The sequence below is a fragment of the Choloepus didactylus genome, chromosome 8, assembly GCF_015220235.1.
Source record: "Choloepus didactylus isolate mChoDid1 chromosome 8, mChoDid1.pri, whole genome shotgun sequence".
Lineage (NCBI taxonomy): Eukaryota > Metazoa > Chordata > Mammalia > Pilosa > Megalonychidae > Choloepus > Choloepus didactylus.
Window position 1 is genome coordinate 111,982,493 of NC_051314.1, and position 12,089 is coordinate 111,994,581.

General features: G+C 34.9%; 1 protein-coding gene across 2 annotated transcripts in view; it reads right to left on the bottom strand.

Moving 5' to 3' along the window:
* The window catches only part of SLCO1B3 (solute carrier organic anion transporter family member 1B3), a 62,492-nt gene that overhangs the window by 29,540 nt on the left and 20,863 nt on the right, over positions 1-12,089 (bottom strand). For both annotated transcript variants that reach the window (XM_037845245.1, XM_037845246.1), the window contains exons 4-8: positions 10,495-10,636; positions 7,045-7,177; positions 3,712-3,833; positions 2,479-2,625; positions 2,177-2,275 (exon numbers count right to left, since the gene is read on the bottom strand). In XM_037845245.1, the coding sequence (XP_037701173.1) occupies positions 2,177-2,275; positions 2,479-2,625; positions 3,712-3,833; positions 7,045-7,177; positions 10,495-10,636 (643 nt within the window). The remainder of the gene's footprint in view (positions 1-2,176; positions 2,276-2,478; positions 2,626-3,711; positions 3,834-7,044; positions 7,178-10,494; positions 10,637-12,089) is intronic.

Consider the following 12,089-nt stretch of genomic DNA (forward strand, 5'->3'; position numbering starts at 1 on the left):
TAATGTGTTCACATCACACTCATCACTGAATAAGGGAAGAAGTCATAAGGTCTGAATATTCAGTGGTAGAAATAGAATCACCATGAATTCTAAAATACTGTGAGTAATAATTTCTGAATGTAGAGAGATTACAAAATCATCACCCAAAATACTTTCACCATTTATTTTTGTATTCTTAGTGGAAAAAAAAATCACTGAAGGTGAATGGGTAGCACTCACACTTAAAATGGAAGTTATATAACATTTCATCAGATACTTGATTTAGTTTTATATTAGCAAACACTTTCAAATTTGAAGTCTCTGTTGACCTACTGTGATATCAACTCCATTTTGGAAATGAATCTTTTAGTCTTCTTGGAGTGATCTATTGAAGTCCTGGTGAAATAGAAAACCAGATTTGTTTATTCACCAACACTAATCACTTATATGTTAAGACAGGGACCCTTCTGTCGTATTCTAAAAGAGAAGGTAGGTAAGTGCAAACATGTTCAGGGCTCATTGTGATCAGGGCTACACTAAGGGCATGCTCTTGGTGATCAATAGGAACAGAGCAGGGAGAGAACACCTAACTTTGGGTCAGCGGGAGGTGGTTTTGAATAGGAGTTCTGAATAGGAGCCATGTTTTGAAAGAGACTTTAAGAGCTATGCAGAGAGAAAAAGGAGGGAAATTTCCAAGTATAAATTCAGGGAAGTGTGATTACAGGGCACGTTAAGAGACCTGCAAATTGTTTGGCATGGTTAGCACATAGGGTTTATATTAGAAAAGGGTAGGAAGCAAGTGGAGAGTTAAAACATAATAGATCCTAAAGCGCCGTGTTTGCCATTGGCTTCTATCCTAAGGGCAAGGTGAAGTCACAGAAGTATCTTAAACGGGATGACATGAATCAGAGTTGTTTTAGAAAGATTGTTCTGGAAGCAGTGTTGTAGAAGGAGAATGGCTGAGACTGGAGACAGGTCAGTTCAGGTGAAGGGTTATGCAGTAATTCAGGCAATAATTGAGTTAAGGTAAAGATCATCTTCAAGGGACGGAATATAGGGAACAAGGTGGGTTTGGAGGTAAGATGATGAGCCCAGATTTTTACATTGGGTTTTCGGTACCTATGAGACACCTAAGGAGAAAATGAGCAAGCACTGGACATTTCAATTAAGATAAGTTATAGAAAAGTATCCAGATTATAGTAGGTTGAGAAGTGGATGCATGGCAGGTAAGAAGGTGGAGACACCTAAAATGGATAGATGACTTCTTCAAGGAGCTTGGTTATGAAAAGAAATAGAAAAACAAAATCAGCCCAAAAGCTGTTTTGGGGGATAAAATTTTCTATATTTTTAAAATGATGGGAGAGACTTCAGTGCATTTGCTTAGGAGAAAGAGGATGGAGATGCAGAGGTTGAGATGCAGAATGGAGCAGGCAGAGGATTTATGGAAGTAGATCTTTGAAGAGTAAGGAAAAAGAGAATCTAAATCCCAGGTGCAGCTGTTAATAATGGCTAAAGACAGATGCCTTTTCCACTGAGATGGGAAAATAGGGAATAAAGATGGGTATGGTGTAGCTATATTGTCAGGAAGGAAGTTGAGGCAGTTTCCATAACTTGGCCTCTATTTTTTTTCTATGAAGTAAGAAGAAAAGCATGCTTGAGAGTGAGAAGGAATTATGCATGCATTCCTTCATATATTCATTCAACAAGCAGTTGTTGAATGTCACCATATGCCAAGCCCTGTGCTAGGACGAGGGAAAAGGACCATAAACAAAGTTCAGAGTGGAGTCTGTCAAACCACTTCAGCCGTGAGTCAACTACACAGCCACAAGGAGGGTTTAGCAAAGAAATGGTAAATTTTGCACTGCAACATCCAAACCATAATCAATTCAAAACTGGAATCTACTTGACTGGGTGATCAGTTCCAGGAGAGGAACATTTTCAGTTTGGTTGTTGCAGATCACGTAATCCAGAACAAGTTTGTTAAAATTTCCTCATTTTATAATTAGTTATAAAAGTATGATGTAGGTAGAAGCTGAATTTTATTTTTATTCTGATTATCAATACATTTATTTCTTATTTGTAAATTTGGAGGAATAGTAAGCATAAGGCTTATTGAAAGGGTGAATTAAATATTTGGAAGAATAGCATCCTGTAATCAAAAGGCACTATCATATTACCTCGTTCTAATTGTACTTACTTAGATCTACATATCCGATATCCACATACATAGAAGCAAACAGAGATCCCAGCAGAAAGCCAATGATTGGACCAATCATTGCTACTGTGTTCAAAATACCTAAAAATATTATAAAAAAATTTATCAGATGCCAAGAATACATGGTTCTTATTTCCTCAATAGGTTTTCTTAAGTAACATTACAGGATGGATTTCTCTAAGTAACGTTGTTAATATGTATAAAAGAATGAATTTAGTAACACTATTATTTCATGGGCGGACCCAGGAGAGTAATCATTGTATCTAATATTTTCTGTACATTACCTAAATAAAAAGAAGAATGTCCTTCTGGAGCAAAATCATCAATGTAAGAAATCCCCAAGGGTATGATTGGGCTTTCCCCAATTCCACGAAGCATATTCCCCATCAGTACATATATCCACATGTAGGACCCAGATTCCTTGACACAACCTATGAAAACAAGAGAGTATTTTATATTAAACGTTCTTTTTAGCACTCTTATTAAACACTCATTTGCTTTAACCCCTTAATTATTTCCTTTAATGATGTTTTTTTGCTTTTTTCTAATTGACTGCTTATATTCACTTTACGTTGTTTAAGAATACAGAAAAGCCCAAAGCAAATAAGTAAAAACCATCTATGATCACACCACACAGAGAAAGCCTCTTCTAATGTTTTTTATGTCTTCCATATTTTCAGTGCATGTAAAAATATGCATAATATGTATATTATACTTAAGTGTCCAATTCAGATTATAGTCTACTTTTATACTTAATGCTGCATTATGACAATTTCCCCATGTTAAGAGTTCTTTTATAACAATATATTAATATTACATAGTATTTTATAGAATAAAAGTTTCAAAAATTTATTTACTCTATCCTCTACTTTTTAATCATAAACTATCTCTTTTTCTTTCTGTTAAGCAGAGATGTAGTGACTGTAATGGTAAATAAATCCTTGCACACATTCATAATTGTTTCCTTAAGATTAAAAAAAGCAGAATTGCTGAGTTAAGCAGGTATGCCTATTTTTGTCCTTTAAAGTATACTGAAAATTAGCCTCCAGAAAACGTTGTGAATTCACACACTCCCAAGTAAAACATAAAATGTCTTTCTTCAGTCTCGTTCCTTTTTATTTTAAAACTTTGCCTAAGCGGTAAATAAAAAAAATCTTTATTGGTATAATTTGTAATTATAATTTATAGTTTGTGTTATAGTAGGTAAAAAAAATCTTTACTTGGTATTATAATTTGCATTTTTCATTAAGAATCAGGACACATTTTTCACATTTATGCCGTTTCCCTCTTCTTTATTTTAAATGCATAAGTTCTTTGCCAGTTTTTTAATTGAAATATTTTATTTACTTCTAAAAGTTTTGCATATAAAATATAAGAACACTGTGATATTGTCTGTAAGATGCAAATGTTCTTCCTATTTTTAAAAATCAATTTGCTGATGAATATCACAGTATTTTTATTAGAGAGGTAATTAGATTTAAAAAATACAGAATAATTTTTATTGTTACTATTCTTACCTTTTTCTGTTATCTCAGGTGATGTTCTATTGAGTACTACATCTTGATTAATTAAACAGACTGAAAAGCTTGAGGTTGAGTTTTCTGATAGGACAATATTGGTTTCTTTCGAATACTTGTAACTGTAAGAATATCATTGGATTTAAAAGTTTGCTTATGTACTGAATATTTTCACTTTTTTCCAGAAATACAGAGGAATTTTCCCCTTTTTTGTACCACTCTATTCTCCAAATAACCAGAATCCTCTTTGTCAATTTTCCAGCCTGTATTTTAGGAGAGGTGATGGGTGAAAGTGAAATGAGAGTGCCAACTAAGAAAGACCATTTGATACTCCCCAAGAAAGTTTAGTTATCAAGTTGCTGTCATTCTAGGAGTATCTACGTTTTGGTCAAGATATGAAATATACTCTCACTCTCTCTCTCTCTCTCTCTCTCTCTCATATATCCCCCCTTTCAGTTTCCACTGCTTCTGTCCTTGGTCAAGCCCATCTGGACCATCTCTGAAGTAGACTGTCGCTGTCACCATCTCCTCCTGCTCTCACCCTCTCATTGACTTCCTAGTAAATATGTGCAAGATTAGCCTGACATGCAGAGTCTGGCTTGTTATTGTCCCATCCTGTCTTTCTAACCTCATTTTGTACCCATCCAAGCTTATATATATATATATATATATATATATATATTACTGCTAACTGTATCTATCTTTCCTTTTGAGTTATCTTTAAATATGGCCATACTCTAAACTTCCTGATGATTTATGATGCCATTTAATAAATATTTGAGTGATATTTTAAAACTCAACCTATAATGCACACCAATTCATCTTCATTTTCTATCAACAGCACATTTTCTTTCATAGATACCCCCCCACACACACCCACTTATACATAACTGCCTCTTGAAAACTTAGTTAAAAAATTCTAACCCATTTCAACATGATTAGGGGGATCTTAATAGAGTGTTGATGAGCTAGAATAGGGACAACTGCTGATAAGTCAAAAATCTGGGCTACCTGGTGAATTCCAAGGGCAGCCTACTATATGCCTGGCATTATGCTCAGCCCAAGGAACTAGAAATAAAAGACACAGTTTTTGTCCCTAGGGCATTTCATTCCATAAGAGAAATATATATTATAAAAGATATGTTTAATATATAAGTCCCTGAGTTGATGCAGAGATAAAAGAGATCATCTTTGCTTGGACGTGGGGATGGGCAAATTAGAGAAGACGTCACAAAGAAGATGACAAGAGATAAATCTTACGAGTTGGAGAGGAGTTTAATAGTTTAGCAGAGGAGGAAAAGTATTCAAGCCTGTAGAAACACCACGTGGCACATCTTGAGAACTGCAGGTAGTTTGATAGGCCTAGAGTGTTGTCCTCGATTGTAGGGAGCACTGAAAGATGTGGCTAGGAAGATAGTCAAGGACCAAATCAATGAGCTATGGTTAGTCATTAACCCATAAGCAAGTGATTTTCAATATTTTTGCCTGTAATCAACTGTCAAAACATTTTTTCAACACAACCACAATACACATAGGAACTCACAAATATATGTAAAACCACAAAAAGTTCACATAGCCATATTTATCCCCACTTATCCTTTATATTCTCCTGTCCTATCATCTTCTACCCTATCCTATTGTATTAAAAAACTTTTGGTCCCAATCATCTGAATTGATTTGACCCACTAATGGTTCAGAAACTGAAGTTTGAAAACCACTGTTCCAGGATACTGGGAATTTTAAGCAGAAGGAAAATGATTTGTGTTTCAAAATGAATACTCTAGGGTACAATATGAGTTAGAGAAGAGTTGAAACCGGAGGAAAAATATCCAAGTCAGAGGTGATGGAAGCCTCCACTATGTTAGGAACAGTGTGGAATGAAAGCAAGTGGACAACTTTCACATGCATTTAGGAGGTAGAACAAGCAAGATTTTGTGTCCAGTAGTCATCTGTGTTGAAGTAAAGGAAATGTCTAGGATGATGCCCTTGACTTTGGTTTGATTTCCTTTGTTCCTGAAGGAACCATTACTTAAAAGATTGAACGTGAAAAATCTGAGGAGCTCATTTTGGCTTAATGATGAATTTGTTTTTAGAATATGTGAATAAAAAATGTTTGTGGTATCTTCGGTTGGAGATATCCATAAGGTGATTGATTATATAGCTCTCGAATGTAAGACAAAGTCACAGTGTATAGGTGATAGTTGCATTTTTAGTCATGCTCTTCCTATAGATGATACAGAATGAAAAGTGAAAAAAGATTGAGGAAGGAGCTTACAGAATACTAATATTAGGGTATCAGCAGCAGAAGAAAATAATGGGCCTGATGAAGAAGGCACAAATAGAGGAAGTAAATCAAAAGAGCATAATGTGATGAAAACAAAAGTACTTATGAAGGTCAAGTGTAGAAAAAAGTGGAATTAATATGGTGAGCAAAAAGGCATGATTGTTGCATTTGGCAGTTAAAAAGTAATTGGTATCTCTGGCAGAAACTGCTAATTGTCCCTCAAGGCCTGTTCTCTTCTCTGTCCATAGAAATGGAAGGCAGGATTTTTAGCTGGGAATATGGAAGCCTGGGATAAAAGTCTATTTTTTTCTTTGTCTTTATATCTGGGTGTTGAGATGTAACTATGTTCTAGCAAATGTTCAGTAGAAGTTTTATGCTTCTGGAAATATTTCTTGAGCCTCAGCATGTGTGCACTGTTTGCTGCTGCTGCTTCTCTCCTTTGTCCCTTCTATCCTGTTGCCTGGAACAGCACTGCCTAAATTTGGACCATGAGGCAGGGGCCATGCCAAGCAGAGCAGTAAAATAAAAAGAAGCAGTAGTGTACCATCCCTGGACTGGCTACATTAACTTTTATGTGAAAATTAAACGTCTATATTATTTAAGTCATAGCTATTTTAGGTTTTCTGTCATCAGCCGCTGGCCCTGTTCATAACATCCCCCCACAGACAGAATAGCTTAAATGGAATGGTGGTGCAGTATGAGATAATCCATACTGCACTGGGTTGAGTGGCAACGCCTTATCGAGTATGATCAAAATCTACAGGCAAAGACATGAAGTCTGTATGTTATACTAAAATATCATGAACTGCTTATTTATTTCCTATGAAACTGTACACATTATTTAGTGCTATTCATGTTTCAAAGTCTATGAGAGCTGTGGTGAATAAAGTAATGTTAACTATCACATAGAAAATATACTCCGTTTCTATACATACTTATGGATAGTCTTCTCAAAGGGTAACTGCCTATATAAAAGAAAAAAAAATGAAATTCAACTATCAATATATGTGTGAGTGATAATTAATAGCACAGAGCTAGTTAACACTTACTATCCCATGAAGAAATGTGGTAAAGCAGTCAAAATACTTCCAGTTCCCATAATGAAGCTACCAATTCCGATTATCCTTGGTCTGTTTAGTTTGGATCCAAAGTAACTTACAAACACTATCACAAGCAAATTTCCTACAAAGAGAAAAGGATTATTTTGATATGACTCACTACAGCAAATATTTACTGAATTCAATTTTGTGTCCAGTAGAATAGATGGCCCCAGAATGAATGAAAATAAAACACAAGACATGGTACCTTCCCTCAAAGACCATGTAACCGAGAAGGTGCAATTTACCTACACAAAGCACTCATTGTAAAGTTGTATGGTTCTCATAATAAATAAAATAGGTTTTAGGTACAAAAGAAATCATTGGGATTACTTGGCAATGTTTGTGAAGTAAAATTTTATTATGGAATTTGGAATTGGTTGGATTGTATTTGAATGGAGAAAAATGAAGTCTATCTTTCTGACCTGAGGGAAAGGTATTCATCCATACATTTATTATTTCACACATAGCATTCACTAAATGCCTATCCAGCACTTGCCATGTTGTTATAACTCCAAGATATAAAAGAATAAACCATGACACCAGTCCTCAAGGAACTACACACCAGTAATAAAAAATAGATAGATTGACAAAAGTGCTATGAGACCATGGAAAGGGGGAGAATAAATTAAGTAGGGCTTTCAGGAAAGCTTCCTGGAGAAGACGCTTTGAAAATTTAATATTGAATATAAATTATCTAGATTAAGAAGTGGAAGCAGAGCATTCCAAGGGGATGGAGGCACAACTAATACTGACTCATGTGCAGCTATGTGTTTACCAATGAATAGACACCAAGAATTACTGAATATTTGATGAAAAAAGATAGCATGAGAGAAAAGCTCCAAAATGAAACAGCAGAGAGAGTAATCCATGAAGAAACTGAATTAAACGAAGAAACTGAAAAGAGGAAAAACTTTTAAAAAATCCAGTTAGTATTTTCCAAAGGAGAAAAGGGCAAGGGGCAGCCATTAAAAAGCAAACAAACAAACAAAAAAACTGGCAGATAAAAAATAAGAGAACAATAAAGTATTGTTGTAAATTAAAAATACGATAGAAAAAAGTACAAATTGGATTAAAAATGATAAAATGGAATATAGTATCGGAGAGGATTGATGGAACACAAACACAAAAAGATAGCAATTTAGAAAGAAAAATTTGATGGAAAAAAACAGCCTGAAAATTTAATATTCATCTTATAGATGTTTCAGAAAAAAAGGAGCCAGAAAATAGAGGGAAGAAACCAACAAAAATAGAAAATAAATTCTGTAAGTGAAAGGAAGACTTAAACCTTCCAATTAAAGTCCTTTATCCCTACAGAGGAAATAAGGTAAAAAGACATAGTCCTAGATATATGTTGGTAAATTTTCTAAAATTCAGAGATAAAGAGAAGATACATATCAGTTCATGAGAATCATACTGGTAATGATTTCGCATATGTAACATTGAGTGTTATGAAATAGACAAATGTTTAAAATGTTCTGAGGAAAAATATTCTGAACTTTTAATTCCAGACAAATATCACTTGAATATGATAGCAAAATATAAAACATATTTTCTTATAAGCCAAGGGCCCAGAAAGTATGTCATGTGTTCACTTCTTTCTGGAAAAAATAACTACTTGAAGATGCACTCCAGAAAAACTAAATATGAGACTAGAAGTCACAAGATCCAAGAAAGAGTGGTAGGCAAAGAAACCAGGAAAACCTACAATGATGTCCAAGTAATTGCTCTTAAATGGCTTCAAAGTTTAACAAATCTATTAAGAAGCAATTCCTCAATAAAAGGAGACATAATGTGAAGAAGATATTAAAGCTACTAACAGCCTAACACTAAAATGCTAAACAATTTCAGTAAACCTGGGAGGTGGAAGAGTGAAGGATATGTTGGGTGTAATCTCATCCAAATCGTGAAAAATCAGAGTTTGTAAGGAAAAGATAGATAGGTCTTACTTTATTCAATGTTTTAAAATACTCACTAGTTAAATATGTTGTCAACAAAGTTAAAAAATAAATACCAAACTTATAGAAAATAGAAAGTATTTGCAATCTAGACAACAGCCATAACTTTTTTTGTGTTCAATCTATTAATGCAGATGATTTGATTTTTTACATTTTTTTGAATCTGAAGATTTTATTGAGATATATCCACATACCATATACTCCACCTAAAGTATGCAATCAGTGTTCACAGTGCCATCACCTAGTTGTGCAGTCATCATCACACTCAATTTTAGACCATTTTCATTGCTCCAAAAAGAAAAATATCATATAGACACAAAAAAAAGAAAACTCAAAACACCCCATATCTCTTATCCACCCCCACCCCCCATTATAGACCCCCACTATCATTGTGGTACACCTGTTACTGTTGATGAAAGAATATTCAGTATTTCTATTAACTATAGTCCAGAACCTGCAATAGATAATTTTTTCCTATATACCACTCTATTATTAACTCTTTGTATAAGTGGTGTACATTTGTACTAGTTCATGCAAGAACTTATTTATATCAGTACTGTTAATCAGTAACATACATCACTCTAAACAACCCCTTTCAACCGAATTCACCTACAACACAAACACTATTACTTATAATCCCAGTAACAAGCTACCCTTACCTCTATCCATTTCCAAACATTTAAGTTCAACCTCATTAAAAAGTCTAAGAATATGAGGTAACTGCTCCCCTTTCTCTAGCTTCCATCTCTAGGTCCTTTATATTCTACATTTTAAGACTCTGAGTTTACATATTAGTGAAATCATATAATATCAATCCTTTTGTCGGACATAACTTTTAATGAGTTCCTTCAAATTAATTATATAAAACCTCACTAATATTGGATAAAACCAAGTTAGAAATGAAGACAACAGAGCAGTATCTTCAAAATTCTCATAATAAAAAGATTTTTGACTCCAAATTTTATACCTGGTTAAATGGTAGAAACATAATGTAGGTTGCTACAAAACTGTTCCTCCCTCCTCAAGTCCCCAGAATCATAGTCCTCACTCTTCCAACCTTTCTTTGTACTAGGGCATCTCAAGAGAGGAAAGGGAATGCTCCACAATGTATTAGTTTGGAAGCAATGAGTTAGGATAGGTCAGGGTTTTTCATCTCATCACTATCGACATTTTGAGATAGATAATTCTTTGTGTAGGAGCTGTCCTGGGCATTGTAGGAGGTTTTGCAAGTGTCCCTGCTCTCTAACCTCTAGATGCCAGTAGTAACACCCCCCACTCCAGTTGTGACAACCAGAAATGTCTCCAGATTTTGCCAGATTGCACAGGGAGGAGGCAGGGTGTAAATTCGCTGCTGGTTGATGACCACTGGTGAAGGGCATATATGAAGTTTTTACCTTTGCAAATCTGATCACTAAGTAATAACTAAAATTGAAATAAAAATTACCAATTTCAAAGCTTCCATCAATTAAGCCAGAAACAGAAGAGGGTATGTCAAATCTCCTTTCTATGTGAGTGATGGAACTTTTCATAATGATACCGCCTAGTGTCTTAGAAATAAAGCTGATTGACATGGCCACCAAGAACACCTAAGAAAAAACAGGAGGAAAAGGAAAAAAAAAAACATGGTTAATCAAAGGGCTAGAAAATGTGCATGGAATTGAAATAGCTTTTCTTCTTTACTCAGAAACAGTTTTTATCATAAAAAGCATATTCACCTTTTCCCTATACCAATTTTAGTACTTCTTAGCCCTTTTAACCTTATCATCACTGTACTAATTAAGCTTCATTTTCTAACTTTGTTACAGCATTATATTATTAGAGCAGTACAGTCAAGGTTGTTAATTTTTAATTAATGTCATCAACTGATTTCTAAGAAGCTAGATAATGGTCTCCGATGGCCATCATGATAAGCTATTCTTTATTCTCAAGTGAATAGCATAGGCTAACTGTGAAGGGAGTAGCTAAACGTTCTCAAAGATAGCATTTCCAGGAAGCCAGATGAAAAATAGAAATCTGAGGAGGAAGAAGGATGCTCTAAGAGCAACACAAATGACTGACATTCAATCTAACACTCAGTGGTTATAGATATTTTAATTTAAATTTCATTTTAACAAAATGTATTGATTGACTCTTTCTCTTAGCCCGCATTCACAGCCATAAGCAAATTCCATTTGTCTCTTTTATTGAAAGCTGACTCCTTCTCACTACATCCTCCACTACTAGAGGTCGCTGCCATCATCTTGAGTCTGGATTATTACAGTAGCCTCCTAATAGATCTTCCTGCTTCTGTGCTTGTCCTCCTAGCTGTCTCTTCTCAATGCAGTAGGAACATTAAGTCTTTAAGAATGAAAATCGGATCATGTTGCTTCTCTGTGTCTTCCCATATCACTCATAGTGAAATCTAAGGTATTTCCAATGGCCTACAAGGCTTTAAATGATTTGTCCCACTGATATACTTGCTCTTAACTGAACATTCCATGTTAGTTATATTGCCTCAGTCTTTGTTCTTATTTTTCTCCCTGCGTGGAAAGCTATTCCCTATAGTCATAAGCATATCACTCCCTAAAGTCCTTGAGGTTTATGCTCAATGTAACCTTTACAGTGAGGCTTTCCTTGAGTACCCTGTTTAAAATTACACCACTTTCCTCTCACGTAATATTTTCTTCCTCTTTTAGTGTAAATATGTTCCCCTCTCGAGAATGTAAGTCCCCTAGGGCAGGTTTCTTTTGGTCTGTTTATGTTCCCCAGTTCATTGAACAGTGCCTACCACAAAGATGCTCAAAAAATACTTGTTGAACTTCTGTTTAACTGGAACCTACTATATATCTTACACAGACCAGCTTGGAGGAAAGAGATAAAAGGCCTAATGTAGCTCTTCCATGGCTGGCAAGTTGTGTGTTCTTTCTTCCTGCAGCGGAAACTCTCTGATGATATGTGCTAGCAATAAATGTGAAAGGACTGAAGCACAGCTGTAAAGTGATACAGCTTATTAGAGATAATTAAGAATTCTTGGAGAACAAAACACAAAAGGTGAAAGGG